The 16,498-nt window shown below is 38.0% G+C and overlaps 1 protein-coding gene and 1 long non-coding RNA gene across 3 annotated transcripts; one reads left to right on the top strand and one right to left on the bottom strand.

Annotated features, from left to right (window-relative positions):
* The first annotated feature begins 62 nt into the window (after positions 1 to 62).
* Positions 63 to 16,150, top strand: LOC138139531 (uncharacterized). Its single transcript, XM_069059840.1, has 7 exons — positions 63 to 268; positions 909 to 1,172; positions 1,243 to 1,330; positions 1,512 to 1,635; positions 6,247 to 6,411; positions 6,461 to 6,648; positions 12,328 to 16,150. Exons 2-7 carry the CDS (start codon positions 992 to 994, stop codon positions 12,782 to 12,784), a joined length of 1,203 nt encoding a protein of 400 aa, XP_068915941.1. The 5' UTR covers positions 63 to 268; positions 909 to 991; the 3' UTR covers positions 12,785 to 16,150.
* Positions 2,405 to 5,130, bottom strand: LOC138139537 (uncharacterized). Of its 2 annotated transcripts, none has more exons than XR_011162327.1 (3): positions 5,012 to 5,130; positions 4,809 to 4,858; positions 2,405 to 4,743 (listed from the first exon to the last, which is right to left on the bottom strand). It is a non-coding gene; the product is annotated as an uncharacterized lncRNA (long non-coding RNA). The 2 variants fall into 2 exon arrangements; XR_011162328.1 differs by having other exon boundaries at positions 2,405 to 4,763.
* Positions 16,151 to 16,498: the final 348 nt, after the last annotated feature.

A 16,498-nucleotide genomic window follows, 5' to 3' on the forward strand; every position in this document is an offset into this window, starting at 1 on the left:
CTGTTTAGCTCCCGTTTCCCGGAATCAATGGCGTAATGCGGCGCCGCAGTCGTCCACAGCATCCAGAGGTGTGTCGACATCGCATCATCTCTTGTTCAAACACAAAGCTAACCCCTTAGATACATATGCGCGTCCTTCAGGGTGTACATGATGAGTGTGAAAAATAAGCCGTGCAACGCGACCGATGATGGGCTGCTGATGGTCTGCGGGTGAGATGCGAGGGTGATCCGGAATTCCGGGCATTGTTAGATCGTTGTGCGTCGGAGAGGTAAGCCGAGATTTTTTTCTCACTTGGCCCTTATGCACGGCGACGTTGCGTGCCAGTGTCGCTTGTGCGTAATCTGATTATTTCATTTCGCCACACTTGATGATAATTTAACGGGCCACCTTCGAAGCGCCCGGGAAACGACACCGACTCCTGTGTCTATACACAGAAATTAATTAAAACTAAGCGTATTGCGTAATTATCACCAGGTGATGCACTCCTGCACGGCAAGGCAAATTTACCCAAATTAAACCATCACGCTCCTCTCTTCCGACGTGACGAATGCTGTCGCTTCGCCCCCTCGAACCCCTTTTTTTTCACATCGGCGCCGATTAATTGGTAAACACCGCTCCAGACGGTTTTAATCAAAACTTCATCTCGGAGCGAGGGTTGCGGTCTCCGCCGACAGACCTTTCTTTTGCATGACGATCTACCCGTTTAGGGTTGAAGCGTGTCCAAAGCTTGGGAATTAACGAGGACAGGCCGTCCTCACGCACGCACCGAATTTGTCCATCCCCGGGGACTCGGTCTGATCTCCTTTAAGCTGTGACATCGTTTTTCATCAGTGGAGCTTAATCGACTAATTGTTGTCGGCCAGCTTCGACGTTTGTTTGATTGATGGTACTTTTTCTGTCGCTAATAGATTGGCAATCGTCATGATTCCCGGGGAATCACACGCAATATCGTATTCATGAAGAGGCACAAGAGGTTCAAGCGTCCGTGAGCATGTCTACGACGGCATCCAGCATCGTCGAGGCCTCGTCGACTCCTAACTCCTGGGACGCGGCAAAAAAGATAATCTCGACGTCGACGACCGCCTCGTCCTTGAATAATCAAACCCAGAAGTCAATTAAGGAACTGTTTTACAACGGAACTGGATACTACATTGAGGACGAAGTGGAACCAGGTAACCGAGATTCGGTGGTGCTCGTCTATGGTTCTCATCTATCCCTTCTTGGTTTTGTTTTTTTCCCCAGGTCTGAATGATCTACAAACGTTGTTCCTAGCTTGTTTTGCCACGTTAATTCCATTAGTTATTTCGTTGCTCACAGCATTTGGAATAAGGTTGGTACCCATGCATTATTCATAATCTTTATATATATTACAAGGAGGCAGCTGATCTTTTTCTCGCATGGTCCCGAAACAAATCTTGCGAGTGTCGGACCGTTTAAAAATTCAAAAGACACAATAAAAATAAAAATGTGGCAGGGTCGTGTCTCGCGACTAACTTGACGGTTCTTTTTAGGGTGCTTTGGACCAAATACAAAAGACAAAAGGAGAACGCTAAATATGACGGGATCCTGCAAAGGAGAGACACTTCTGAGTCGATCGCTAGACCTTTACATTCCCATCTGCTCAACAGCGACAAGGTAATCTACGTCGCAGATGGTACTCTACCGGTTTATTTTCTCCTCACTTATATTCTTTACGAAACCGTCAAAACCATTAATCAATGCTGTTCAGAATAGTTCCCGCAAACTTATTAATATTTGCAAAGTTCAAAATGTAACAACGTAACTGGGTAGCGTCTCGTAAATTTCGCAAATTACTAAATACCACTAATGGGCATTCTCACCAGCTGCGGTAAACAAACTTTGCTTCGTCAATTAAAACGAAAATCAGAACGTATTGCTCTAGCAACGACACTACCCACCAGATTAACGCAAATGTTAATGAATTTTAGTTTCTGGTGAAATCGTAACGAGCCAAGATTTTTTTTCTCCAATAATACAATAAATCAAACAAACTGGCAGGTTCGTAACTTGACAACCGGTTTCCTTTAAATTTTTGTTAACATTAAAAGATTATTATTTTTTGTATTCTTTCATTACGAAGCGTTATCGATCGAGACCACGTTAAATTGAATTTTTTGTCAAAAACGGTCACAAAAAATATTACCTAAGGCAATTTATGATGAAAATTGTAGCGACGCAGCCCGTGGCACGGCAATTTGAAAAATTGCAATTTGCATATCACAATCCAAGTAGCGGTGTATTACTGGTTGCATACAGTCCAGTAGAAAATTCACGTTATTTACATGTCAAAAAGCTGTTTTAAATTTTAAAACTACCATATTTTATGGCTCGGGTGTTTAAAAATACTGACAACTTTATATTAAAAAAAAAAACGCCGTTCAAATTAGCATTAATTTTTTCTTTATCTTTGGAGTAAGATATTCCAAGTATAATTACGGAAATACGTGGTAATTTACATTAATTATCCTTAAAAGTAAAAGGCCAATTTGATAAATTTGCATTTACAAAATATAAACCGGAAACGTCCAGGTACGAACCTGGTGACAAAATCCTGGCCTAACAATTTCGCTAGTTTTCACAGTTTCACTATCAATAAACGTGCTTTATGCTGTCGTAAAACAGCAGACAGGCTGTTAAAAGCGCCGTTTCATTGCGGTTAATGGACGTAGTAGTAATAGTGACCTAGTCCTAGACCTAGACCCGTTGATTAGCTCGGTGAATTCACACCTGAAATTGCGTTGGGCGATAGCGTGCAATAAAAAAATACGGGAGCGGCACCCCGCGAGGGTCGCCAACCGAATGTTAATTTCGACAAACACATGCACTTATAAAATGCTTAAAAATGCATCTCGCAATTGCACCGAAAGCGATAAACGGGTATAATTTTTTTCAACTTTGAGAGCAATTAGGTGTCTGGCGAAATTCTGTCGGATAAATTTTTAATGGTTTCATTGTTGCATTGTTCGACACATTCGCACTGCGGCCGTGCATCTTAATACGGCGGAATCCATAATCAATTTGATTTATGACGCTCCTCTCGAAAAAGTTCGTCGGTGAAATCGTATCTTTTGTTAATTGCGGCGAGTGGCGGAATTTTGTCGAAATAGTGGCGGAAGCGCCCCCGCCCTCGACCCGTCCGTCTTGATCGTGTGACCCGGGGGCAGTCAATATTGTCGGCGTAACAAATGCGGTTTCGTGCAAAAAGGCGGTAGTTTTTGCTGGACCATGTTTCCGGCTGGCCTCCATCCCTCTCGCCGTCGATATCGGTTCTGAAAAAGAAGTGAGTAGGACGACTCTGGCAAGGGCCACTGCCTCGCAGAATTCGGGGAGTGAATGGCCGGGCAAAGACCCGCAATGCAGCTTGCCGAAATGCATTCGAGAATGCGATTCACCTCTTCTTCGGCCATCGGTGAGGCAGTTGCGGTTCGTCGAGCGGGGTGAATTTTCCTCGACGGCGCCTCCAGCAGGTGTCCCCAATTTGCTAAGTGCACTTTCTGCACTTGGTGCATGTGCGATTTTTTTGTTGTTGTTTCTCGACGACGTGCCAAATGCAAAACAGGATTTCGTTGACCTTAAATACTAGGACACGGTACAATGCATTCGACTATCAAAATAACGAAACGAAATTAACGAGTAGTGCAAACAAGCCCGATTTAGGCGTTACCCGTTAGCTCCGTCCCTGTCTCTCGTCGGCGGTCGCCGTTTCGGTATCGTAATTGACGTGGAGGAGTCGCCGACGAATCCCGAAAAGTGCAATGCATCGAATTGAGGTCACTAAATGCACCAAGGCCATATCATTTGGCTGCATAGTTTAGTTTTAACGTTTTTAAATTTCATGTGCCGATTTAACGTTTTGCCCGTTCTGCTCGTCGTTTCTGACCGATCCCACGGCGATCCCTGTTATTACCCGGGCCCTGATTGCCGGTGACATCTCAATCTAACCGCACAACCACCGGCCATATGGCGCCCCCTTAAATTAAACGTGCAAAAAGGAAAACAAACAAAAATTCGCGTTTCGCCCGCACCCACAAAAATCCACGCCAAATAAATAATTACATTGCGTTATTTCAAACGAGAGAGGCCAACGACTCTCCACCTCTAGGGTCGTTACGTTTTGGACAACTTTTAACCAAAACGAACAAAACGAAGGACCGCTTGTGCTCCTTTTATTTTCCCATCCGACGTGGTGGCGTAACGCCGTTGAACGGAGACTCAAAAAGGAAGTAACCGTCTAATTGCCCCCGGTGAATGTTTCAAATTCGGCCCTGGCCTCGCCTCGTTTTATAAATAGGACGGGTTCGTTGCAATAAAAATGCATTAGACTATAAACAAAGTTTTTTTGGCATTGGGAACGCTAAACAGGCGCGCTTTTTTTGCCGATTCGGACAAGTTAAGACGTTAAAATCGTTCCGGCCATCGGCACGGGGGCGCCGCGCTCAATATTCCCGGCTTTTTGTGCAAATTCCTCAAAAGTGACCCGACCTAACCTCACTTTCTCTCAGACAATTAACCCACCACAAATTCGTAATCTGAACGATCATTCATAATTAGAACAAGGACATGTCGAGAAAAACTCACCCAAACGACCAATTCAACAATCATTTTCGAAAATACAGTTCACAATTCAAAATTTTTCGTCTAGACGACATTGTTGATTTTTACCGATTGGCACTTGTTTCAGTGTCACCAATGTTTCATCGTTCAAGGTTAAAGACACTAGACCTAAAAAAACTCATAAAATTCTGATGCAACTAATAAAATGTATTTACAATTTTTTACAGACTTACCCATTTTAAGTGGCGTTTTCAGGGATAAATTCTCAAAAACGTCACTCAACCTTGCGCAATACAAAACACATTTGTGTTATTTGGTTAAATTTTAATACGAAAAAAACAACAAAAAACAAAAAGTCGATAATAGTTCAAAGACATCAAGGAAGCAGCCAAAAATAAAATCATTTAGACTTACATTATATGAAAAATAAGATTACCTGCTCGACTGGCAAAGCCTTATCGACCAAAAAGAATACGTTGAATATTGTTGGGCACGAAACGATAAGAATATTTGCAATCACACTGCGATTTTTCCTTGCACTCCATTTTTGGTTTGTTCTTTGGGTGCCAACCTAATTGAGCGAAAACCACCAAACCATTGAAAATTATTGAAAATTGAAGATGATGCAAATCGAAGAAAATATTTTAGATGTGGGAATCAGTTATGGACCAAAAAGCGTGAACGGTTCGCGTGAGAAAATTTCGGAAGAGCCTTTATGTCATAAAGGTGCGGCCCCGGGTCGCGGCCTTAATTAAAGCTGTGCCTACACGTGTCTCTCTTGTCGTGTCAATTTCTGACAAAGGGGCCGTTCTTGGGCGATGAATCTTCGGCACGTTTCTCGATTTAATCTAAGATTCATCGCTTGGCCCCCCATAAAACGTGCGAATTTCTCCGAAAGGCCGTAAAAAATTTTTTTCGTCGACAATATTACGATGTCATAATTTCGTTCGTCGAAAAGCCGTAAAGTTAGAAATCGTCCCGTAAGCTCCCGTGCATCCTCGCATCAGAATCCGCTGATGCGAACAATTAGCATGTGTACATGTCGATTAGTCATGAGCGGCCAGACATCCTGAGTCCGACCCTGTCCTTGGCGTGCGTTAAAAATAAATTTGACTGTTTTCGTCTAGTCACTATTATTGCATAGATAGCAATATAATGTTCAAAACACGGGTTTAATAACCAGTGGATATGCACTTTGCGCGTGACGTGCCTTGTTGTGTCTGTCTCGCTCTGGTGCATTCCCTGGGGGAGCGCGGCCGAGAAAGAGGAGGACTCTGTGGCCGGGCCTGCCGATGCATTTGACTTTCGCAAAGTCAAACGACTTGGGACAAGGATAGAAAAATGCAATGTATCTGGTCCTAATCATCGACAAAACAAAGAAGTTTTGTTTTGTTTAACGAGGCTGTTGCACTCGCACACGGCCGATAAATAGGAATCCGGCGGGGTAAATATTAGCACCGACGAATTTCCGACGAAATTCCCGCCGATTCCCGGAATTTTTCTAACACACCCAAATGTGCCCCCAAATTGCACATTGATGACCGCCATTAACGAATAGCGGCACGCACGCTCGTAATTTGCGAATTTCTGCCCACGGTGGTGTTTAGTGAATTTCGAATAATGACAGTACACCTTTCAGCCACCTAATCAATCTGATTCGAATGTTGGCAGAAATGCGGCGAAACGCATCTAGCCATCAACACCGAGGAAGTCGAAGTGTGCGACGGCACAGGTGTCAGCCAAATAAGGAGCAACAACCATTCCAGCACTAACGGTAGCATCATCACCATGACCCTCAAGAACAACCACCTCATCGTCGAGACAGAAGAAAGAAACGTAAATGGAGAGCGTGAGGGGCGGACCGGGTTACAGTATCCTGTTTCAGGACATCGAGGAGGACAGCAGGGAGACGACGATGAAGTACTCGCCGGGCGCCAGGGACGGGGTGTTCGTGGTGGAGGTCCAGCAGGGGGTGCGGCGCAGTCCCGGCTCGGGTCCCCAATCGGGGGCCGACCCTGAACTGTCGGTTTCTATGAGCGATCAGTGCGCCCTCGTGCACAACCCCCCTGACAGGTTTGTGGGCTAATGGTCGAAGAACCATTTGTCATCTCTAAAGTGAGATTTTACCAAATTGTCGCAGTTGGGCTCCGACATTTTCACAACGAACGACCAAATATTTATCAGTGCACTAGACGACATTACTTCGATTTCAGCGACTCCCAAGCGACTGCCATTTTGTCAAAAAAACTTATCAAAATTTATCGATCACTAAGAACTATTCAAAAGCACTGTCACGAAGATTCAAAAATACGATTAAAACACTTGATTCATTTTATAAATTCACATTTTGAAAATAAAATTATAATTTATTTCAATCGCGTGTTTTTTATTTTTTTATAAAATTAACAAAATATTAATTTTGAGACGTTTTTTTAGAAATCCAGTATACCATCACCCTGTAATAAACTAATAATTTCTAACGTTAATAACATTTTAAACCTTATAAAGATATCCTTGATCATTTAGAAAGATTTTACTTAAAAATCAGGGAAACAAACAAAAACTTTTCAGAATATCTTTTTTTATTAAAAAAAAAAAACAATTTTTGACTTTTTTTTTCATCATATCTACTTGTCTATAAAAGAACGTACGTCAAGAGACCTGTGGAATTGTGCGGCTCGATAATTTTATTGTGTCGAACTATATCGAGCCGTTAGAGCCGTCAAATCAGATGTCAACAGTCAAATTTCAAATTATTAAATCTTAGCGTCAATTGTGAGTTCGACGTCTTAGTTGTTTTGCTTGTGCTTTTCTTATTTTCATCAGTTTTTCTATATGGTAATTACTTTTCATCTTACAACAGTGTTTATTAAAAACCTGTCATAAATGGAGTTACATAACCTCTTTTTCCTATTTGGTATCAAAATATGCTACAGAACGGCAAAAATCAAGTATATTTGAATTCCACAGGACTCTTGATATACATAAGTAGGTTCTTTTATAGACACTTTGTATTTCTGATATCTAATAATAATAAATCGTATCATTTAAATCAAATTTAAAATCCAGCAACAAAGTAATGCTTGTAATAAAATTATAATAAAGTCCAAAATATTTTAATTACAGAAAGAACGGAATAAATTTGTTGTTTCCTTAAATTTTTAATAATATGTATAAATATGATTTACAACATATTTATCATTCATGGCAAATTGTTTTACGTTGATAAGCTACAATGTGTGAATATACTGTATATTCCGTTTGAAAACGAAAAGTTAAATTCATTTGTCCACATAATTCCGTAAAAAATTAAAACAAAAAAGAAAAATTGATTTGACTTGAATTTGACGTAACACCGCTCTCTCTTCGTTGGCGCTCTACAAAGATTGTGCTGCCATCTTGGCAGTGTCTGCAGGAACAGATGTCAGAACTTAATGTGGTTAGACATACGTTGGTGTTTTCGATCTTTTTTTTTTCCAGTTCTGTCATTTTAACAATATTTATTTGACTTTACGTCATCAAAGAAACGACAAATTAAGTGAATTATGTATTGGGATTTTTATGTATTATTATTGGATTCAGCCAGGCACTGTTTTCAGAATTTTCCTTGCAAAATCAAGAGACTTTCCTTTATAATGTCAGCTTGTTTTAAATTTTTGTTTTATTTAGAAGAATGACAAAGTACCTGACTGTTTTGATATTGATATTTTTGTGAAGCCATAACGTTATTTAATGACACAAACAATATATCACAATCTATTTGCAAGAAATTTATAAAATAAAAGTGAAAAATAATGACGTACAGGGCGGCTAAAAAGTATAGATACAGTTAAATACTTTGAAAACTGTAGGAACTCCTTGAGATTTTATACAGTTAGGAGCATGTAAATTCTATTCCTGCGTTTTTTTCAGTTTCCGTTTCCGCTTTTGTGATTCAAAGCTAAATTCTGTAATTACCACGTGTAATTTTATTCTTTGTCAAAAGTAAAAAAAAAGTCAAAGAACACAACTTCAAAAAATAATTAAAAAAAAACAGTAGGCTTTGAAAATATGTCATTAGCACGCCTTTGTGCCAGTTCCAACTAATGTTTTAAGGTCAAGGTAAAATTGATATGCTTAAATGATAGTTAATATGAAATTCTAACGATAAAACAAAATTTTAAACACGAAATGAAAAGTGTTTTATTTTACAACTTGTGCTAAAAACCCTCTCCATTAATGAATATGTACTATTGCGGACACAGAATCTTGGATGATTTGTCATTCGATTCACATAAAAATGTAAAACGGGCTTTAGGTGTAACTAACCTCACTTTCGATTTCTGTAATTTTTATCATACTGATATGCCAAAAATAAACTTTCAAATGTCAAATAGTTTCAAACGTCAATAATAATGACAATAAAGCGTGGCTTACATTGATATTTTTTCAATTGACATAAATTTGACGTCTAAAGTTCCGTGTCCGCAACCGTACGTTGCGTTCTTCTAATTTTTCGATGTAGAATGGCATCTCGGCAAACTCGATTTTTCACACGACCCCACAAGAAAAAATCAACCGGAGTCAAATCCATTGACCTAGCTGGCCATTCAATAATTCCCCTCGGCCCTATCCATTTGCCGGGAAGCGTTTCATCTTGAGGTACTTGACGTCTAAATGAGGTGTCTTGTTAAAACCATATGGTCTCAGCTGGGGTAGGTGGATTTTCGTAGTTAGTTTGTTTAAGTCTGTTCTTGCAAAAATTGCCATTGAGAACCTAAGGATCGATAATACGGTGACCACACCAAGCATACATTTTTTGATGGAAGCTGCGTATGAATCTGCTCCATCCAATGTGGATCTATTTCTATCTGACCAAGAGGTTGAAAGTTGATGATTCCGAAAAGGGCCAACGGTTGATGAAGTTGACCTCCTGGTTTATTCAATGCATCGCTGTTTGGCAAAATTCAATTCTGCCATTAAATCAAAATCGTCTTCGCTTAATTAATTCTTACAGCAGTAGTATCATCGTTTGTAACAATTATTGGTCGTCCAAATCTTGGACATTTTTTGACAGTTTCAGTTTCATTAAACTTTTACAAACTTTTTGAAACGATTGACTTTGAGATAGATTCTCGATTTGAATGATTTTCCTTGAAAACTTTATGCTTTATCTTTTATTCCCATATCTACTCGGTTTCATTTTTACAAAAAATAATTGGCTAAAGTGGAGAGTACAACTTAATTGCCTGCCAGAGTCATAAATGGTCAGTTCGGACCAATAACGTGGTCTATAAGTCACGCGTGTGTTATAAGTCATAACTCACGTGTGAATTATAACTGTAACGAACTGTTGATTTATTTGCAGTTGTTGGATAATTTTTTTATGCTAGTCATGTGTTATGTTCTATTAGTCACTTGAGAAAACTAGACCTCTCGATGTCTAAACTTTTTCTCGCGTTACTTATAGCCAACATAACATACTAGTGCCATAAATAACTATTTTAAATTTTGAGGAAAAATAAAATAAAAAAAAAGAAAATGGTCTTTTCAACAATATAAAAGTTGATCAAGAGTGATATTAAAAAAAAATCAAGATACAGTTAAATCTTAAAAACAAATGAATATCTAAAATTGAAAAAAAATCACAAGGAATAGAACTTAACCGCCTCTAAACCTGTACCAAATACCAAAAAATTCGAATCAACTGTCTTCAAAATATTTAATTGTTTCCATACTTTTTAGTGACAATATTGTACAAAACTTGTTATATTTGCTGTATTTTTGATGTTATTAATAAATAAAATGACGGGGTTCTAAGACCATCACGCCTTCTAAAAATATTTGTATGCTCATTGGGCAAAATTTATGTTTTTATTTTCAAGAATTGAAAGAAAGATTGATACAGACAAAATACCGGGTGATTTTAATTGATTGTGACTTTTTTTCTTAAGTTGGGAACATTTTTCATAAATTATTTTGGCACACTTGATACTTTAATCAACACATTGGCGTATGTACGTCATTTTGACATTTTATGTATTAATAAATTGTGTCAAATAGGCGAGGACGCCTATGTTTATGTCAACTATCTCATTCAAAAGCAGAATAACCAACAAAAAATTAATATTACCAACCTATGAAAAAAAGTCACATTCATTTAAAATCACCCGGTACAACGTGATCAAGAATGACTGAATCTGTTGGTAACAATGAAAATTTGAATGACTTTGGTAGCGCTGTAATCTAAACGCATTTCCGGTTGTCAGCTTTGACAGGCGAATTTGACGTTTACCATCAAAGGGTCATTTTTGTAATAGCATAAACATCCCCGACATAACCTTTTTTTTTAATGTCGCTTCAAGTTAAAACATCCGGTCAGTGCCAATTACGAAACAGAAAAACACCAACATTTTTCAATTGTTTCATTGCCAACAGACTCAGTCATTGTTGATCACGCTGTACAAAAAAATATTTAATATCAAAAATTAACTCTTTCTTCTCAGAGATGTAGAGTCTGTTCTTCATCTTTGGTCCAACAATGTTCTTTGATTTACATATCAGCGAAGATGACAGACTGCCATTTTGTTATTCTCGAGGAAACTAATGAAAATAATGTAAGGATAAGAAGTCCCGCGGCATAAATGCGATCTACCTAATTGTTTCTATGGTAATGAGCAAACATTTTGAAAGTACATTCAAAACAATAAATCTACGTTTAACACGTTATTCATTTCAACAATTCAAACTAAATTTTCATTTTTGCAGGATATCGAAAAGATAAACTTTAAAAAATCATATGTTCCAACATAGACATTATTTAATGTGAGAAAAACAGCCATACAATTTACTATAAAATTAAAATTTTTGTTTTGAGTGTAGTTACAGAAATATTTGCGCTGCTGTCAAATTTGACATGCGACTTCTTACATTATTTTTACAATAGGAAACCAAATTTGTGCTACAAATAAGTAGGTACAAAAACTAATTTAAACTGCATTTATTGTTATGTGATTAATTTTTCCGCAGAAAGGATTCTGATAAATAAAAATCTTTTAATCCTAATATGTCTCAGCCATAAGAATACGATGTTTATTTGGAAAATTGCTGAACTTTGCAAATTAAAAATGTTTTGGTCGAACTTAGGACCTGTTCTATCTTATCACCTCGAAAAAGCTCTCTTCTGTTTTCTGCATACCCTGTCAAAATTTTCCGCCAGGGAATTTTGTTTTATTGTTGCCCTTTCCCAATCACTTTTAAATTAGAAAATAAAAAAGTACAAGTCCAGAAGAGAGTAAGCAAGATGTGGAAGAACTGTAATTTCGTGACGATATTCCCGAGAAGATCACTAACGTTTTCACCACTCCTTCGGCGTAAACGCTTATTCCCAAATCTTTTCCTTAACATATGAAATGTATCCGGAAAAGATTTTTCCAATTTAACACCAAACACACATTTACACAAATGCAAAAATCTGGTGTTTTTGAGTCTCCGAACGTGTAGTATTTTTTCGAATTCTGAATTTGGAGTTTTGATTTTAAGACAGGGCAGTGCAAAAACCAAATAATTCAATTTACGATGTAGCGAAGAACCTTGGCTAAACCGTAAAGCGTAGACGAAGACTGATCATTATAATAAAGTCAACCACTGCTGAATGGGTGTAATCGTGGTGGAATGAAAATAGCATACATCCAGTAATAGCAATCACGAAGTAGCCCGTGGCACTTCTCAAGAAGTTACGAAATTTGTATTTAGTAAGGGTCTCGATTTTAGGTACAGCGACGACGAGACGTTGGAGGAATGCGACGACTACTACATCGAGACGACGTCCCCGGCCCGGGGAACCCCGGACTCCTTGGCGACGCAGATCAGGACCGGCCTGACCCAATCGGACACTAGTCTAACAGGGGAACGCCACAGCTACTGCTACACCAACCAGCAGTGCTACGACAACGGCAGCTACGGCTACCAAACCTACAACGGCTACGTGAACGACGAGCCCCTCCAGAGGCTGAAGGACAACAACAAGCCCAAGATAACCGCCGCGGTGTACAAGACCCGCCAGAAGACGACGGACGAAACCGACGAGGACGCGGTCCAGGAAGAGCAGATGAGATTGGGCAACTCGATCGGCAAACGGCTCCATATCTCGGACAACAAACAAAATGACATATCGCTAAGTGGAACGGCGGAACCGGATGAGGACTACGAAAATAAAGGGTTCGACTAAGAAGCGGCGAGGAACTGATTTTTCGTTTCGTCGATTTGTTTGCTTTTTGGGGGAAGAAGAGTAAAAAGGCGGCAACGCACGATGACCCCGGGGTCTTTAAACCTCAATAAAAGGATGAACAGGTTTTCGTCTTCCAAATATTCCAACTAACGCCCTTAAACAAAATAAATAAGTGAGATTCGTTCGGCTCGTTTCGTATTAACTGCATTTTTTCGCGACTGCAATTATATTCTTGTAAAACCACAGAACGTTCGGGCTGTATTTTACTCAGTTGCACCACCTCAAAAACGACGATTTCTTGTGATAATAACGGATGTTGAAGAATGAAGTGCCCATGTAATTTGTAGGATGCGTTGATGATTTAAGGACCAAGTGTCGTCATCCTCTGTAGATTTCATCCTAAAACTTAAATCTAGATGTCAAAGCTTTCGATGTACAATTTACAACGATAGAGTGAGAAATTACATTATTCTTCTTATTATCATAGATCGATTTGCTTCAGATCAGTGAATTGACAGCCTTTAATGTTGTACTCTGTATATAGCTATTTAAGATGACTGTAGTTTGTAGAGTTTTTTCTATGCACCTCAGCTAAGAAACATTGCACTTATTATTATTATAAAAATCAATTCAACATAACCATTCAGTTCGTATGGAAATTGTTGTATTTTTTTATTACTGTATACAATGTAAATACTTTATTGATTACCGTCCGATTTGTGTGGGGAGGACTGAAGAACAGCAGTGACAACAACTGCTCTTCTTCATCTCTCCTGAAATTGTACATATTCTTGTTATTATGTTTCGCATCTGGGGATTTTTTGTAACTTGAAGATATCTTCTTTGTTACATCGCGTTATGTAGCAGGTGGAGACGAAATTTAACAGAGATCGCTGTTATAATTATAAGACGTTGCAGTTTTAATCGACACAAAATTACATTGCTCAAGTCGTTCAAATTCAAAATTATTTTTAACTCCACCAAAAAATTATTCACATCACATATTATAATCCCAAGTGCTCGAAAATTTTTTTGCTAATGAACGAAAACATCCATAAATCAGGTCAGAAGACCAATTATTAGCAAATAAGAGCACGAGACGAAGTCGAGGGCTTTTATTTGATAATAATTGGTCTTCTGACCGAATAATGTATGGATGTTTGAGTTCATTAGCAAAAAAATTGCCGATATTAAAATTTTGCACGAGGGATATACGGCTGATTATTTCCTGAATAGAATGAAACCAAACGCATTATTTCCAGTCCTTTTTATTCAAAATAATTTAAAAAAAAATCAGGTACCGACATTTATTATTGCACATGTGCATTTTAGAGATATTTTATCGGGTTATTTTTTGTTTTCTCGTTTTGATTGGTCAATATTTGTCACGCAATTGGTTGCTAAACACATGAAGGAAATAATCAGTAAAAGATCATAAAGAACTTGTTTTTCGCTGTATCAGTTGGAATCCAGTAATTAATCGACAAGCCCCAAATGATTTCTTTGAAAATTTTAACACAAGAGTTATTTTCAAAACTCTCTAGATCTAAATTAACCGAATTATTCACAGTAGTTAGGGTCATTTCCCACTATACTAAAAAGATAAAAATCACAAAATATCTATTACATATGCCAAGAACTCTGTTTGCCAAAAACATCTTTCACCTTACCTTACCCAAAAAATTTATGTATTTACGCTGTTGGATTTTGTGAATTTATAACTTTAGTCTAATCCGCAGGTTTAAACCGTAAATATTCAACACTTTTCCTAAAATTACTGAATCTCTAGATACCGTGTGATTTTTTAAACATTCTATCCATTTCATGACTTATCACAATAAATTGCACAAAATGGCAAGAATTACTTTAATTTTTGATTTTTTAATAGAATCCTAGTTTTTACTTTAAAGGTAAAATCTCAAGTTGTTAGAGAAGGGTTTCTAAAAAATTTAAAAAATATTAAAATTTTGTATTCGGATGTATCAGGTGTTCATTTAAATTTCCGGTCAAAGTTGGCGTTGAAGAGTCGATTGTGAACGCACTACGGATTACGAATCACGAATCAGATGTTCAAATCTTACGTTTTAACACGAGTGGTGCGTTCACAATCGACTCTTCAACGCCAACTTTGACCCGAAATTTAAATGAACACCCGATAGGTAGTATATTAAGTCATTATAGCGTATTAGTAAAAAATAAGTACTTATAGCTTGTTTAAATGTTTAATAATATTAATGGCGTCGATGTTTCTTTTGGCATTTTTAATATTTCATTGGAAAACCAGAAAATAGTGTTATTTTGGCGAAATCAAAAACAATGCATTTTCAAAATTATTATGAGATATTCACTGTTCATTTAATTTTTATTATAATTAATAGTGAGAATAATCTTGTTCTTCGAAATACTTGATTAGTATAATTAATTAGGAAATAATATACAAGTTAACAACTTTTGCAATTATAATATATGAAAATGTAAAATTTGAGTAAACATTTATTTTTAAGAAATTAGCTGGATTGCAACATACTTTCACAAGTCCAAATTTGACATTTTTGGAAAAACTATGGAACCAACCTTGTGATGTAAATAGATATAAGTTTATGAAAAGATATTCCACGTAAATCTATTTTTGAGAAAATTTTTGATGAATTTCCTACATTTAAATTTCAAAATGGCTTTTGGATTGTTTTTTATTTGGATATTGCATTTGATAAGTAGTTTTGAAACTAAGAAAACAGAGAAAAATTCACAAAAAAAGCGGAAGTAGGTACATATAATACATATAAAAAATATTTAAGGCTTTCATAAAAGTGCTTTTTTTTATTTTTCGCGAAGAATCTCCACCTGCTGCAGAAGGCGTTCTGATAATCTTGCAATTTCGGTTATGATTTGGCAAGTTCTAGTCGTTTAGGGCGAGTTTATACAAGGGAACAAGCAACTAGTCAAAAAAACTCGATTAAGTTTGAAGCAAGCGCACCAGGTCTTGGTGGAGCATTAAAAATTTTCATTAGTTGAATCTTCAGTGTAAAAAATAAATGTTGAAAAACGATACGTATTGAAAAATGAGAGAGAGAGAGTATTTTCTATCGTTTGTTTTGATAATAATTGTAAGGTGAGGACTGGTGGGTGTGGACCCACCCCTTGTTCTTCGTTCCTTCTTCGATCATGATAGTTTAGGCCTTCTTGTGAGCATTCGAGACAAAAATAAAACCGCGAGAGAAGGGTGTTGTCTTGTGTTTATTTCGGAGAGATCCATCACGTCGTCCCGAAGTGGGTCACCACCCGGCCGATAATTTCCAAATTTAATTGGCTCCGTTGCAGAAAACGAAGAATAAACCGCCAAATCATTCGGTCGGTTTTCGTCCGAACTTTCCCCGCAATAAAGAATGGTGCACTCGTGCATTTTGACACAGTGAAAAAGGACGAAAACGAGCGAGGGGGGAGAAAAAAGAGGCGCGCTCAGACGAGACGGCCTTAATGGAATCCGGACTTAAGGTCGTCTTTGGTGCATGTGCAAGTGCAATGTTGATTATTACGTGACACATTTAGAGAACTTTCGAATGTCGGAGCGGACGTGGGCGCTGCACTAGAGGAAAAGGGGCTTTTTGTCTTTTTGCCGCGGGGGAGTGGGAGGCCGAAAATGCACAAGCTGATTGCAGGTTTCAACCACTTGTGTGCATCATTCCTTGCAACTACCGTTATTCCTTCACAAAA

This window comes from Tenebrio molitor, chromosome 9 (genome assembly GCF_963966145.1).
Source record: "Tenebrio molitor chromosome 9, icTenMoli1.1, whole genome shotgun sequence".
NCBI classification, from domain to species: Eukaryota; Metazoa; Arthropoda; class Insecta; order Coleoptera; family Tenebrionidae; genus Tenebrio; species Tenebrio molitor.